Source organism: Equus quagga, unplaced genomic scaffold (genome assembly GCF_021613505.1).
Source record: "Equus quagga isolate Etosha38 unplaced genomic scaffold, UCLA_HA_Equagga_1.0 HiC_scaffold_288_RagTag, whole genome shotgun sequence".
Classification (NCBI taxonomy): Eukaryota; Metazoa; Chordata; class Mammalia; order Perissodactyla; family Equidae; genus Equus; species Equus quagga.
The window spans coordinates 16,489-33,107 of NW_025793457.1; the positions used below are offsets into that span (position 1 = coordinate 16,489).

Genomic DNA, 16,619 nt, shown 5'->3' on the forward strand with positions numbered 1-16,619 from the left:
CAGTATATCTTGTGAAATGATCACCACAATAAGTCTAGTTAACATCCATCACCAAACATAGAAATTTTTTTTTCTTGTGATGAAAACTTTTAAGATCTACTCTCTCAGGAACTTTCAAATATATAATACTGTATTAACTGTAGTCACCATGCTGTACGTTATATCCCCATGACTGACTTATTTTGTAACTGGAAGTTTGTACCTTTTGACTACCTTCACCCATTTCACCCACCTTTCACCCCCTGCCTCTGGCAACCACCAGTCTGTTCTCTGTATCTGTGAGTTCTGTGCAGTATCCTTTATAATATCAATAAATTGTAAACAACCTAAATGTCTTTCTATGGGGAAATGGTTAACTCAGTTATTATAGAGCCTTATAATGGAATACTGTGAAGTTATTAAAGATAATATTGGGAAATATTTAATGATATGGACAAATCCATGCTATGGGAGTGAAGATGGATATCCTTTCCTCTTAATATAGGAGAGGATCATGCAAATAAAACTAAAAGATGTTTGAAGAAGCAAGGAAGAAGGATAAGGAACCTTTTACAGTGTCTAAGGCCTTGATTTTTATCAGTTAGTAAAGAAGCCAGCATATTTGCCAAGAGTTTCTGTGATGGGATCTGATTTATGATTTAGTTGGAATACATAGTTTCCAAGTTGTTAATTGATTGGGCCTCTGAATGTCAATGCTGTTTGTCAGAGGCAGGTTCACTATTGTATAGCACAGCAATGGGATGTGTTGGCCTATAGTTTAAGCATTTTTAGATTTAATAGTTTTTCAGTTTCACAGCAGAATCATGTTCTGATAATTAATAATATCTGAGCTGTTATGAGATGAAAGTACAATATTTGTTAGCTCTTATACTTTCCATAATTAATTTAAGCAAAGGTGATTACTATTAACGGGTCATAGAAAGTGATAAATGCTTTATATGTTAGGATTAATAATTTCACTTTTTCTTAAGGATTCTCGAATTCTGTGTCTCCAAGCCAGTATATTCTGTGGAGCAATGGAAATGCTAGTGGACCATCTCTGGAAAACACCTCTGCATGGGAAGCTCTGTTAAGTTTTTTCTTTCCAACAAGTAAGTTCTTGTTTGTTGTTTTTTCCCTCCCGTCTCCTTGTTTTGAAAATAGTAGTTAAATGTTTAGGAGGCAGTGTAGTCAATTGGCATTGGGGTGGGACAGACCTGAGTGTTAATCCTGACTTTGCCCTTTGCCTTAGGCAAGATAACCTTTGAACCTCAGTGTACTCATGTTTAAAATGAAGATATTTACCACAGAGAATTGTGAGGATGAACTGAGACAGTGTTTTTAAGCCATTCCATAAATATTTGTTACTCTTTATAAAATGCTTTTCCTTCACAAATATCTAAACCTTTCACAAATTACCTTAATGGCATTGCCTGAAATTTAATAACTGACCCAGTATTGTGAAATCGATGTCTTCTGTGGCATTAATCAAGGTACTTTGTGGCTCTAATGTTATGGAATATACCAGATGTTTTCCCATCTGTTTTAGTGATAAAAAGTTCAGGTTTCAAGTCACATCGTCTTTTTGTGATTCTGTATATAATGTGTTTATCAGGTACATGGTGACCCGTGAGAATTATTAACCACAAATAACACATTTCATTTTGTTCAGCATGTGGTACCCTTTCAAGGAGAAGATTAAAATAAATTGACAATGTGAATTACAAAGATGAAGCTTTTATTAAAAATCATGCAGAATTTATTCTAACAAAATTTGATGTACATATATAAACACAAAATTATATCCATTGTTTCATTCCAGACTCTACCACTAATTCTTCTGTGTCCTTGCATAAATCTCTTCATGTTTCTCTATACTGGTTTCATCAAGTGCAAAACAGGCATTATGACACCTAATACCACTGAGCATAGCAAAATAAATGAGATCCTTAAATGAATTAAAAATGCTGCCATGGTCAAATTGAGTGGAGTAAGAGAAAACTGAGAAAGAAAAGGTAGTATGTTGTGAAGCCAGAAGAATGGTTTAGTAAGTGCCAAAGTTGGTCATAAACAACAGCAAATGATTTAAGCTTTAGATCTTATGAAAATAGCAGATGTAAAAGGTCCCATGATTACTTATAATAACTACATTATACGAACACTGAAGCCACCTTTAAAAATAGTCTAAATAAGATACCTACATCCCCAATACTCCTCCAACCTGGTGCAGTCAGTTGAGTCAAAACCAATTGTGGGAGAGAACGTTTTTGCCCCACAAAGTCAAACTGTTCCATTTTAAGAGAAATTTCTGGCTTAGGTTTATTCAAATATTTCAGAACAGTGATTAAATATTTATAAAATGTGTATATTGTCTTCTTTGAGAAGAATAACTACAAGTTCATAAGATGTAAAATATTTTTAACCAATTTATTTCTTCCTCTGTATAATTGAAAATGAACAACACTCTTCCCACTTAAGCACTAAAAAGAAAAAAGTATATCATTTTGTCATTAGGCTGTTGTTTGTAAAAGATTGATCTCTTGCAGATTAAAATGATAACCTAGAGACAGACTGGCAGGGAAGCTTGAGAGGTCGCATGATCCTTCTCCCTTTGGACAAAATTATATGCTTAAATGCGTAAACCTGATAAAAATTGTTCTACCCTTTTCTTTAAAATTACAAATATCTCTTAGTAATTTGAGTCTGAAAGTTAATTTTAGCATCTAGCATAAATCCCATCAGATGCAATTTAAGCATAAAATAAGAGAAGTTCAGCCTTAGAAGGGACTTTAGAGATCTACTCCAGTCTCTTCTGTGATTTAAAATCTCTATGATTTCCATTCCTGGAAAGTCGTCTTTGAACAATGCCAGTAGTGAGGAACTCAGCACACAGCAAGTCTGTCCCAGCTCTGAGCAGGCCCTGACTACTGTCACCCTTTTCTGGGTGTATGATGCCTAGGACTGAACGTGGTATTTCAGATGCAGTCCAACCTGGGGAGGAGAGTCACTCTGGGCCTGGCAGGATTGAAGAACAGATTGCTTAGAGTATATAACAACAGAGTAAGCTAAACTGTCATATGTCTAAAATGTTTGGGAAATGAATATCCAGGGCAACTGGTAATGCATTAATTTTGTAACCTTGCACAAGTTACTTTGATCTTTTATTTCTTTATTTTTAAAATAGAGGTTGTAAAACTCGTTTTGAAAGTTTGTTGTGAAGATTAGAAATAATGTGTGTAAAGCAAGGTACCTGGCACAAATAGGTGTGTAGTGAATGATAGCCATTGTTATTTTTACCTTAGCTTTAGGAATTGCCAGTCTTTAAGGAAGAGGACTATAATAAAATATACCAAAAGGTAAAAATATACTTATAATTATTATATTGCTCTTTGCTGATGTTGAAGTATTTTGGAATGATCATAAAACATCAGTTATTACTTTTCTAAGTCTGTAGTTGTTGACGGTGTTGGAGATTGAACTGAATCTATGCTGGCTTTTTAAGCCATACTGTAGACGTTTTCTTTTTGAATAAAAATCTGATATCTGCCTTTCTAAAGTTGTTTCTCTTATTTAAGGCAGGATGTTAGAAAAAGTCAGCTATTTGAGCTTGTGAGTCTTATAGATTCAAATATGTGTGAATTTATTGCAGTTGCATGAATCTTGGTGTTCACGCCATAAATCATTGCCTATTCAAAATTATGGAGTCATAACTTAAGGTCAAAAGGAAGACTCGTAAAACATACTGTAGTGCCAATATGATGTGTTCACAGAAAGTAGGTCGATACTAATAGTATCACTTGCTTTACTCTTAGCAGTAAACTGTGTGAATTTTACTTACATTCATTCTTATTGATGCATTCAGTGAGTTTCTGTAGCTTATTAAAATTGAGTGAGAGGATATCTGTGGTATTATTTTAACAAGGTGTTAGTTTTAAGGGCATTTGGTCTGTTCTTGTTATTTAGCTCCTTCTGCATTATATTTATATCACTACTACTCGGCTTATGATTTGTAGTCCTTTTAAAACTACCTTACCAATTACCTGTTAACAATTTCTATTTTTCTGCAGTTCATCTAGAATTGAAAATGTCATGTTAAATAACTTTATGGTAACTTTTAAATTAACTCTTATTTTTTCAGCATTCATCACTATTTGTATATGTCATTCAATATTTTCTTTACATATACCAGGTTAAATGTTTCTTTTTCTTTTTTAAATGTTTCTTTTTCTTTTTTGTCTTGCAGTAATTATTTAATTAGGGAAAGTGCTTGATAACCATGCTGAATTCTCTTTCTTGAATGTTTTTTCCAAAAGCATGCATTCCAAAGGAGAATCAGGTGGTGAAGGCCTGCAAGGATGACCTGCAAGATCTTAACCAGAGTGCATGTTTGGCACACAAATGCTGTTATTCTCTCGGGACCAGTAACTTCAGTTGTTTTGCCCCATTGAAAGATAGTAAGTTCATCCTCTTACATTTATTATATTTCTATTTTTAAAAATCAAGAAATAAGTCACAATTGCATAAGTTTATATTTGGATCTCCCAGCTTAACACTTAAAGGGGACTCCCAGCCCTAGAGCAGTATTGTCCCAAAAGGTCCTGAGGTGGTCCGGTCTTTATTTGTGAGCAGTTTCTGCTTAGCCCTTAGATGTGATACATTTTGCTTTAGTCACTCTCTGTCTTGTCCTAAAGATTCCAGGCTATATGAGATGTAACCCTCAATACCTGGCAGAAGATACCTCTTGGGCATGCCTTAGCTTACTTTCCTCTTCCCACCTTCTTTTCTTGAATAGAATTCTTCCCATTTATCTTGTCTTCAACATCTCAGTATGTAACAGTAGACTTGAATGTTTCTTGTTAAGGTCTGTTTATTAGTTTCTCCTTGTTCTATTGTTTTTGAATTAGGTTCTTCTCTTAAGATTTTTTTTTCTTTACGAAGTTTTGAGAACTAGACCATCTGTTTTTGTTCCTTCATTTGGATAGTGGGCATATATTACCAGTTTGGTCCCATGATGGATGTATTTGATATGATTAAACACTAACAAATACTACGAAAAGGATGCATGCAAAACAATGTCTTAGGTTAATATAGTCCCTATTCAATTTACAGCTCTTTGTTGAATATCTAGTATTAATAATGGAAAGTGAAACCTGATCATGAATATAGTATTGCACTTTTAACACTGTCACATGATGTTTATAATTCATTCATCAGTTTAGTCTTTATATTATGTGTGAAGAGACATTTGGTTCTTGTAGAGGGAAAAATTGAACCGTGACTTACAATTCCCCAATCATATTAGAATGTGTTTCCGAATGAGTAGAAGAATAAAATATGCTTATTTACCTGCAAATTATTGATTTCTTGTTTAATTTAATGTTTTATAATTTGGAAGTAAACATTTAAGAAGCCGTTCCTTCATCAAGTTAACGAGTCATAGATTAATTCACTCCTCGAGTGCTCTAAGATGTGTAGCACATGGCAAAAGAAAAAACAGGCTTAGGCCTGTATATTTCTTAAGAAATATACAATACGAGTTGTAATAATCTGTTAGCAAAAACAGTAGGATCATTTTCTTAAGGCTTTTATTGCTGGGGACCATGTATTTAAAGTGTAGTCTTTAGTTATATTTCAAGAACACTTCATAAACTCCTACTACTTATAGAATAGCAAGGATATTTACCTGTCATATAAGAATACCTCCATATTTTACTTTATTAACTGATAGTTTTTTTATAATGACTTTATGAAAGAACTCAGATTTGCTTCTCTTGCTTAAGTCATAAAAGTAACAGGATATAATTAAACCAACAGAGCCAACACAGATGTTGCGGATGTTTGGGCTTGGTGTGATCAGCATGATCATCCTGGGATGTCTGCCCATTTATTGCTGCTCTCTTTGCCGGAGGAGGTAGGCAAACATAAACTTTTATTTGCTGGTTGCTGAGTATACTTGGATTTTTCTGTGTAGACACGTTTATTCATATGCTCCAGAAACACAGGGATTATGTTTGGGTCCTTTTTGTTTAAAAGAGGGTATCTCAGGAAAAATGTAAAAGTACAGTTACCATAATATTTTTAAAAGACATGTTTTATTTTTCTGTAAATTTAAGACATCCTCTTGCATAGTCTGTACATTCCCTCATCAAGCAAAATCTCAATTGGAAGGAAAAATAAATCAGTGAGCTGGGGGTGCATGAAGTGTAGCTGATTATTGACTACAACTCAAGGGATTCCCAGAAGTTTTAGTCTCCATCTAGTATATGGTCATCTACCATCAGGTCTTCTTTTTTTTGAGGAAGATTAGCCCTGAGAAAAACCACTGGAGTAGCTTTCAGCATCACAGCAATGCACCGCCACCACAGTATGACAACCAGCAGATGGGTGCTGTGGTTCCCTGACCAGGAAATGAACCCAGGCTGTGGCAGAGCACTGAATCTTAACCACTAGACCACCAGGGCTGGCTTGTCCTAACTCTAGAGCAGGTGTCAGTTTCAGCTTGCTGCTTAGCTGAATTTCCAGGAACAACGGATGGTTAAGGGTGGATGGGGCACTGTCAGCTTTTCCTGGTAAGCTGATTTTAGAAGGAAGGGGAATAATTGTGTTAGAATGAAGATTCTATCCTTGATACCAAACAAGGCGCTTATATGGAGACCAAAGTGTGCTAAACTCCCCTTTTTGGGAGCAAGATCTCTCTTTAGAACTATCCTTTTGACTCATTTCCTGTTCTTCATTTCAAAGAATAAAGAGAGAGATAAAATATTATAGTAGGTAAAATAAATGGCCTCATAAGAGGAAAATAGATTCAGCAGTAAAATCAGTATGTAGTCATTTGAAAAAGAAAAGAAGCCAAACACAGTTGCTTGTCTAAATCAGAGGGGCTAAAAGCCAAATGCAGATCGGCAGTAACAGTGTCTGGGCCTCTTTGTTGGAAGAAGTCTTGAGGCTTTGGAAGATGCTCTTCAGCTCCTCCTCCTGCTGGGTCCTGTCCTATATATTAAGTATACATTCCTTCAGGAAAATGCCGTTATAGCTCTCCTCTCTGCCTTCAGTCATAAGAAAAAAGAAATGATGTTTTGACATTTCCCAGCTCCTGCAGTTTGGACAGTTCCTTTTATTACAGATCACCTAAGGAGCTGACAACTAGCAAGGGCTGGAGGGATGAAAAATGAGAAGTAATATGAGCAGGTGGGAGAAATGAAACCAGTTTAGATGAAGAGGATAATCACTTTCCAGAGCCAAATATATTTCATTCTTTTGGTGCCTAGTTCATGCTTTCCATAATTGACCATATTCAGTCACTATTTGCTTGTGCTAGGTATTGTGGAGGGTATAGAGACATCTAAGACCATAGGCCCGACTTTTAAGGAGCTTAAATCTACCTTAAAATATATCCCAAGCATGACATATTAAATAACAATATAAGATGAAATATAATTAGGACTACAATGAGCAGTGGCAATAACTTACAAAAGTTCTGAGGCAATGGACGTCAAGATGGTTGAGAGAGAGCAGGGTCAGCTCCACTGTGGAGGTGCTATTTGAGCTTAGTTTTGAAGGGAGGACAACATTTGGGTTAGGTGCGGAGGGGGCCCTTCCACAGAATTCATTATATCTCAATGGGGTCTCCTTGCTATAGACCCCTTAACTGCTTGTCATTTCTAAGCAGAACTGGCTGAAATGCCACCTGGAATAATCTATAACTGAACCTCTAGTTTACTTCTACTCGACTTGAACTCAGGTGTGTTATGAATCAGGTACACTGAGAACCAGCTTGAACTGGTTGCACGTATACAAAAGGGAGCAGAGAGCATTAGTAAAAAGCTTTCTAAGAATTTGCTACTAATAGCCTTAGTAACTCACGTATAAGATGTGTTTTGAAATTCATTACGTCCTCAAGGTTATGTAAGATTTATTTTTATTCTCATTAATAGGGATCAGAAGGCTCATTAGGTTTAAGTGTCACTGGTAGGCTTAAGACTTACATAGAGCTGAAGGAAGAAAAAGATCAGGTGGATAGGGACAAAAGGAAGCAGGGTAGTGGCTCTCGGGGAAGAGAAGGAAAGGCGGGTGGCTGAATTATGCCCATTACAGTAATAGAGTGCTAATAACAGTAGTCTGAAGTGCCAAATTCAGTGTCTAATCTTTATTGGTTTTTAGATAAAGTTTAATCTGTATGCGTATGCCAGTTAAACATCTGTGTGTTATATAGTGATAGGATACTTGAGTGTGTACAATGCTTTGGTAAGGTGGAAAATTCAAACATTATAATTCCATGCCTATTAAACTCAGATGAAGTGCATTTTCATATTCTTTTTCATCCTATCAGATTGAATTTGTAACTCTGAATTAAGAAAAAATTCAGAACTCAGTCTGAAAATGACAAAACTATGTTTTCTTTCACTTAATAAAAAGCCATGCTTTTTTTAAGGTTGTAGATCATCTGATACACAGATGATGTAAATAGCACATCCCCCATACACTTTCAACGTTGCTACTTGCCAGATGGCTGTTACTGAAAATTCCTACATTTAGACAGATCTTGCTGCGTGATTCTCTGTATTATAATGTGGTTTTCATTATGCAGATAGTCTTAATACCACTTACTTTCTTAGAATGGGAAGTAAAGAATTGGGAATAAATGTGTCAAAAATTGCCTAAAAATCATCACCCATTGAATTTCAAAAATAGGCATTTACATTTTCAAATCCCCATGTTTGTGTGTTTCATTATACTGTACAGTATAATTAGTAATGTTATTTTGAAAAGCGTTATGCAGTAATTAGCCAACTGCTGAAAGGTTTGAAGTTCCTAGGATTATATACATATGAATTCAGAGAAAGGAAATAAAATCTATAAATTTTAAAAGTATGGCTAGGCTCTAAGAACTTTGAGAAAATGTGATCAGATGAGAATGTGAGCAAACTGGAACCCTGCTCTAACATGAGTCACTGTAGATTTGAAATTCACGTAGAACTGGTTCTTCTTGGACCCTGTTCAAGGTAATTTAGCTGCTGAACTAATAAGAGAACCTCATTATATGTGGATTATATGTCTGAGGTGTTCCCATTGCAAGGACTCCAAGGGCAGCATTTTAGAGAATTCTGGAATAGTAGATATGATTAAAAAGAACAGTTTGTTGCCAAGTAACTAATAACTTCATTGCAAAATGCAGTGACCTTTTTTCAGTTCCCATCCAACTTGACCTTTTTGTCACGTAGTACACTGTTGACTGCTCCTGTCTTGAATCTTTCCTTCCTTGGATTTTATTGTTCTTCTTACCGTTCTGATCCATCTCAGTTTGCTTTTCTTTCTTCTCCCAGCTGTGGTTGTTTCCCAAAGCCTTATTCTCATCTACCGGAGAATATTACAAGTTTGTAGCAGAAAGAACATTTAAAAAGACCTGAGTTCTAGTTCTGCCTTTGCCACCAGTTTTATGGTGAGCCTAACTTCTTTTGGTATTGCTTTTCTCATAATATTAGAGTAAATAATGAATTAAATAATTTCTGGGGTTCTTTCTGACCATAATATTCTGGGCGATTCTGCATGAATGATTCTTAAATCTGAATCCTGAAATCCTCACCTCTGCCTCTTCCATATTTCCAACCGCTCTCATGAATTAGATGTTCTGTCAGCACCTTAAATGCAACATGTGCAAAACTGGACTTATCTTCTTTTTCTCCCAAGTCGTTTCCCCTTGACACTTGTCCATTTCTGTCAGTGGTTTCATTGGTCTCCCAGGCTAGGAACCTTGGAATTATTTCTGACTGTTTACTTTCCTTTATCCTCAATATATAATCTGTTCTCTTAGTCACCCTGTCATTTTTTAGTTTCCTTTGGAATGAGTCTGGGATTTGTCTCTTCTCTCATTTTATAGTCACAGCTTAGTCCAGGCCTTGTATGCTGTCAGCTACTCTGCTGGGTAAGTGGTTTCAGGAGAGAAGCAAAAGGGAACCAAGATCTAGTAATCTTCAAGGGCTGCCATAACAATATCCCACAGACTGGATGGATTAACCAGTAGACATTTGTTTTCTCACAGTTCTGCAGGCCAGAAGTCCATGATCAAGATGCCAGCTAATTTGATTTCTGGTGAGGTCTCTCTTCCTAGCTTGCAGATAGGGATCTTTCTGCTGTGTACTCACATGGCCTTTCTTTGATGCAATGAAAGTGGGAAGAGAGAGAAAGAACAAGCTCCCTGGTATCTCTTTTTATAGTGACTCTAGTTTTACCAACCGAGACCCCACCCTTATGACCTCATTTACCCTTAAATACTTCCTTAGAACCCCCATCTCCAAATATAGCCACACTGGGTGTTATGGCTTTAGTATATGGATTTTAGGGACACAAACATTCAGTCCATAACACAAGGCTAGCTAGCATCCAAAGGCAAAGGCAGGATTGGGAACTGAGGAAGGCATCATAATATGTCCAATCCAAAGAGTTCATACAAGAGAGATAATAACTGGAATGGGACTGCAAGTGGGATTTGGAAGATGGCTGGGAGTTGAGTCCTGGACAAGTTTCTTGGCACTTCAGTAGGAATGTATGGCTGTGTCCTTAGGAAGGAGGGAATTGAGTAAGGATGCTTGCTAGGCCGATTTGTACATATACCTGGGCTCCTAATCTGTTCCTTCTAATCCATCTTGTAATGTCCTGACAGACTTATCTTCTGAAAATACTATTAGTTCGTTTCATTATATCAATCAAGAACTTCTAATGTATTCAAGAATATCTGGATTCTAGGCCTTGTGCTAGGTGCTGTGAAGGACAAAAAAAGTGAAGCAGATCATGCTGTCTGCTCTCAAGGGACATATAGTCTAATAAGGGATCTGTACAAGTATCCAAGGTAAAAAGTCACACTCTATAGAAAAGGTACAGATAAAACAATAAGAATGTTTGTTTTTTTCCGGTTTATATAGTTTTCTCACATACATTGTCTTATTTGATCTCTAAAACAGAGAGGTACAGGGAGGCTTGACTTCTTGCTTAAGATTTACATAGTGGTAAGGCAAGGACTCCAATCTCTCTTCCGAGTTACTTGCTGTTTCTACTATAGGAAATAGGAAGAAAAAAATGTAGATAAAAACACAATGGCATCTTGTTACTGCAAGTCCACTCAAAGTGCTGTGGCTTTCAAAGTCATCTATACCGGACTCATTCTATAACTCCAATATTATTTCTTGTAACACTCTGTATCTTTTGCTCCAGCCAGGGTGCTATCTTTAGTTTTCTTGGCATACGCCAGGCTTTCTTCTTACCTCTGTTCTTTTGCCCATGTTGCTCCCAGGCCTTGGGATTGTTCTTCTTCATCCTCTTCAGTTATTTGAATTCTTTCTAAATTGCAGCTGCCTCAACTCTTCCATGAAGTGTTTTGCAGCTGCTCCAGGTCCCAATATTTTCTCTTTTCTCAGGACCTCTTTCTGCACTTGTATTCTTTCTAACACATAATTATCCTTTGTTTCCTGTTGTTAGTTTTCTTTCTCTGGTTAAATTGTAACTTTCATAAGGACAAGGGACCAAGCTTCATATTTCTTTGAGTCCAGGACTGTGTTTCCCAAAATGGAGTCCCTGACCATTATCATCATCATCCCTGGGAGCATGTAAGAAATGCATGTTCTCAGCCCCCACCCCACCTACTGAATCAGAAACTCTGGGCTTAGAGCCCAGCAATTGGTGTTTTAACAAGCACAACAAGTGATTCTCATGTACACTCAGGTTTGGGAACCACTAGTGTCTAGGCCGTGTAGTAGGCAATTCGATATATAATGATTGAAATAATCTAGTTAGTCATTTCTCTGGATTTTCTGACTGTCTTTGTGACTGCCAATGATAAGTTAAACTTATACAATTTTCTATGTATAAAATTGATATGTTCTTTAAATTATCTTAAAGAATTTATGTTTATATTAATGAATTAGAGATTGTTAAGAAACATGAAAAAATCAGCCCACTAGACCAGTATTTCTCAAACTCTGGTCTGTAGATGGCTTCTATGGAAGTAATCTTGGGAATATTTGACAATACAGATTCTTGGGCTGTACCCAAGCGATTCTAATTTAGTAAGTCTGGGTCTTTGTCTCCTGCCAATCTCTGCTTACTTCTACTTGGACTTATTTCAGTGTGATATAATTATCAGCCTTATATCTGTCTTCTCTTCTAAATTTTAAGCTCCTTGAGGGCAGGTCCCATGTCTTATTCATCTTTATGTCTCTAGTATTTAGAATAGTATTTATTTCATAAATGATCTATTGTGTCAGTCCGTGAATGAATATGGGGTAACTTGGTCTGTACATTTCAAGTGTGAGTATGCTGGCCACAATATATGACATTTTATATGAAAAGAAGAAAATCACTTCTAGGACACTAGACAAATCATTTCAACCCTTTTTCCCCTTAGGCATTCTCATTATATATTAGGTGGCATATCTAACTTTGCATCTCAGAATGTTAGAAGGCTGAGCCTAAAACCAAGTCCTCTGCAGCCTAGAGCAGTGCACTGGCTTTTGAAAGTAATAAGGCTGTGTTACATTTTTCTTTGTAAATTGAGGTGCAATGTACACTATTACATTTAAAATAAAATCTATGGATAAAGAAAACAGAGTCATTTTAATTGTTTAAAGTAAGATATATTGAAGTCACAGCATTAGAAAATATGTCCTTCATTTCTTATCTAAAATTCTGAAATTCAGAAAGTTCTGCAAACCTAAAGCTTTTGTCCTAACTCATTTGGCAACAGAACTGAACCTGACCTGACACTCTTTCTAGTCATTATTTAATGCTTATAGTAAGTATTCATTTATTTTGTTGCAGAAATATTGCTGTTTGCTTATGAGATGCTACCCCAGACCCCATGACAGTATCATGTAATATTCAGTATGTCATGCCATATTACCTTTCTAAAATCCGAAATATTCTGCATTCTGAAACACATCTGGCCCCAAGGGACTGAGAACTATGTAGTTGTTTCAGTTATTATTTTTGTTGAGACTGCAGTTAAAAAACACCGTGACATAAAGAGGCCATAGGTAAATCATATAAATATATTTTTGGCCTTCACCCACTATTTCATTTATGCCTGGAGATCTTTTTATGATTAATTGAGAAAAAGGTGTTTATTTGCTCCACATCTGTCTTACCTAGTAGAGCTCAGTGACAACTCAGTAATGCAGTTTTAGGGGAGAAAAGTGAGTATTACCTTCAAAGTCATCATTTGAAAGGCAGGCTTGTCTATCTCTGGGCCCCACATGCTCAGAATCTGGTTGCTCAGTATAGCTAAGTAGCACTGTCAGGGGTCAGGTGTCCTCTTCTGTGTGCTACCTAGCATTGAGCTGAGGATAGGAATATGTATCTGTCACCTATTCATCATATTGAATGCAAATCTTTCTTTCTTTCTCTTTGGTTTCCATCTTTACCTCTGCCTTGAGCATTTCTATGTTTTTCTCCTTGGCTTGTGTTTAGGTCTTTAGAAAGTGAAAGCTCTATAAACATAAAAATCAACTAACATTTCCTGAACACCCATTGGGTACCAGGCCCTGTGGAGTATAAAAAGTTAAGAGGTAAATTTTTAGCCTGAAGTTATTTCCAAGCTCAGAGGGAAAAAAGAGACAGGTGAGCATAGTGGATAGAGATTGAACTTTAGACTTAGGCAGATTTGGATTTGAATCCTGGCTTCACTACTGAGTAGTCTGGTGGCTTTGGGAAAGTTGCTTTCCTCCTCAGTGCCTCAGTTTCCCCATCTGAAAAATGGAAATGATAGAAATAGTACCTGCCTCATCAAGTCATCATGAAGACTAAATGAGATCATGTACATGAAGTGCTTATATCCAGGCCTTGACACATAGGAAGTCTATCATGATTGTCGTTATTAGTCATTATTAGCTAATGCTGCAATGTGGTCTAATGGAAAGAGTCTATACTTTAGAGTCAGACAGACCTAGGTACAAATGCCAGCATCTCCATTTACTGGCTATGTATGACCTTGAGTGAGTTATCTTACCTTTCTAAGCCCCAATTTAATCATTTGCAAAATAGGAAACACAATATCCACCTTTTAGGATGGTTGTGAGAATTAAATGAGATAAAGTATGTAAAGCACCTGGCCAAGTTCTTGTCCTATGATAGGTTCTCAAGTGCCGCCCTTCACCCACTGTCCACGCAAATACAAGGAAGTACAGGATTGAATACCAAATGATGGTAATAGGGGAAGTCCAAAATTGTTAAATTGTAGATGCTAATATAATGTAAACTATTACTATTTAGTTTTGAAGTTCATAGGAGAGAGGTATCCCTATAGGCTAGGAGTGAAAGGGAAGGCTTCTTAGACAAGATAATAGAAGCTGGGTCTTAAAGGGTGGGTAACATTGATGTCAGCAGAGGGAAGTAAGACAGCACTCCTGTTGTGATGGATCAAATGATCAAAATGACTGTATATAGAGTGACAATAGTGATTACAATAATAAATATGAGTGAGCCAGATGTAATACTTCCTATCAGATTTATTAAATCTGGTGAGTTAAACAGTCAGGTGGAAATGTGTAAAGAGTTATGTAGGCAAATAACCTTTTCCTTCTAATTTGCCATTGTTATTGTTCTTTCACTGAAATAAGGTTTCACTTTGAACTTTTAATATTACAGCAAATGGACCAATCATTTACGAAGGAAAGTTAACAGAGTTTTAAAGGATTGGAAGAAACAAAGAAACAGACTAAAGAAGGATACTGAAGTAGTAGGGGCAGTAATGGAAGATGAGAAAGGACTAGATGATGGCAAGGAGCAGGAGTCTAAAGGTAATTGACAATAAGGTATAAAGTTGGAGTATTTAATATTTGATTCTTGTTACCATCATCTTGGTTTGAGTGATGCTTATGTTTTACCCCACAAATGTTTGGACCACAGGAGTATCAGCTTCTGAAATGATATTATCACTAGGGATATTTGGATGGTAGGAAGGCGGACAAAAATGTGCCAAGTTGTTTGGGTACCACATTATTTGGTGTATGTAGTTCAGCCCTGCAGGGGAAACAAAGAAATGGAATCTGCCTACTCTGACTCTGAGGCTCTATGATAGACACCCTTGATAAATAATAATGGCCATAGTCCCCCATATGTGTTGACCACACTACATATCCAGGAGAGGGAGCATAGCCTCAGGAGTCTGACAGCTCTGTGATTGAATCCTGGATCCTAGCGGTTAATCTCAGCTACCTGCTCTCCAAACTTACACAATGCAGTATTAGAAGAGGTTGAGAGAGGGGATCCCAGAATCAAACACTAAGAACTCCCGGGCCTCACTTGCACAGGCTTACAGATACCCTAGCCTTGGCTTGAGCCTCTGCTTTTCAAAATAATTGTGAAGGGCTGAGCAAGAATAAAATGGTTGGTGAGAAAAGAGGTATACTTCAGAGTACTGGACTGGGAGTCAGGAGATTCAGGCTATTAACTAGTGGTGTTTCCATGGGCAAGTAGCTTAACCTTTCAGCTCCTTGATGCCATCAGCTGAGATTCTTTTGTGTAGCTTAAACAATATAACGTCTATGAAAATGCTTTGAAAATTGCAATGCGTTACTCAAATTTAATGTGTTAATTTCTAGCCTCAGTTACAGAGAAGCAGAGATTAGAAGAGCAGACCATTGAACTTAGGCTCAGGAGACTCTGGCTTTAGTCCCAGTTCTGCCATTGTTTACAGTGGGGGCTTGCGAAAATCCCTTAATTTTCCTGGGCCTCAGTTCACCAAGCTGCAAAAGGAGAAGTTTGGACCAGATGAATAAGAAAAGTGACTTATCTCAGAAGAAACAAAAGAAAATCCTTATATAGTATTATATGTGTGTGTATATAGCATATTTCTTATATAAGGTGATACGTAAGTGTATATAATAATAATCATACATGTATATTATTATACATACCTATGTATTACTTTGTGTAAGTTTAATGCAGTACATACATGTGCATATGTATGCATGCACACACACGCACACATATGTGACATTATAACTAGACAAACAAAACTTGATTTCTGTGGGCCATTCATTGGGGCATAGAAGTTAATTTTGTTATTCAGAAACTGTCATTGCAGTGGTATTTGCTATGGTGTATTTTGTCTGTATGCCTCACAGTAAAATAAGATGATGATACACTGGCAAACTGAAAATACATGTTAGTCATAGCATTCAATATATAGGGTTTGAGAACTTTGTTGCAGTCATTTCCTTTTATTACAAAGTGTGAGGTATGTATACTAGTCTTTCTAAGTTGTTTAACTCCATTTTACTTTTCTCCTGTAGCATTACTTTCCCAGTGAGAAGAACACAAACCATTCAGAGCACAGGAGACTGTCCCAGTCGTCTAAACCTGATGGAGCGTTTTTGAAGGACAAAAATTAGTTCTTATTTTTGTCATGTTTACTTCCAAATATAAAATAAAGTTGATAGTTTTGTTTTTGTGCATCAAACCAGAATCCTGATTCTTTTTATTAAAAATAATTTCTGTAGAATTTTAAATGCCATATGACAGACACTGGTGGTGTTTCAGGCCTTAGATAGTGACGAGATTTTTGCAACTTGGGTTATGTTATCAACGTATACTTCTGTTGGTGTTAAATAAGGCAGAGATTTTGTGTTGTTATTCACCTTCTAAAAAAG

At 36.5% G+C, this 16,619-nt stretch overlaps 1 protein-coding gene across 1 annotated transcript; it reads left to right on the plus strand.

Moving 5' to 3' along the window:
• Positions 1–971: 971 nt before the first annotated feature.
• On the plus strand, positions 972–16,343 carry FMR1NB (FMR1 neighbor; the record flags this gene model as incomplete). Its single annotated transcript, XM_046649119.1, has 5 exons — positions 972–1,091; positions 4,293–4,433; positions 5,794–5,890; positions 14,614–14,765; positions 16,263–16,343. Coding segments are annotated over 5 exons (527 nt in total), but the record flags the coding sequence as incomplete, so codon positions are not given.
• Between the last annotated feature and the right edge of the window lie 276 nt (positions 16,344–16,619).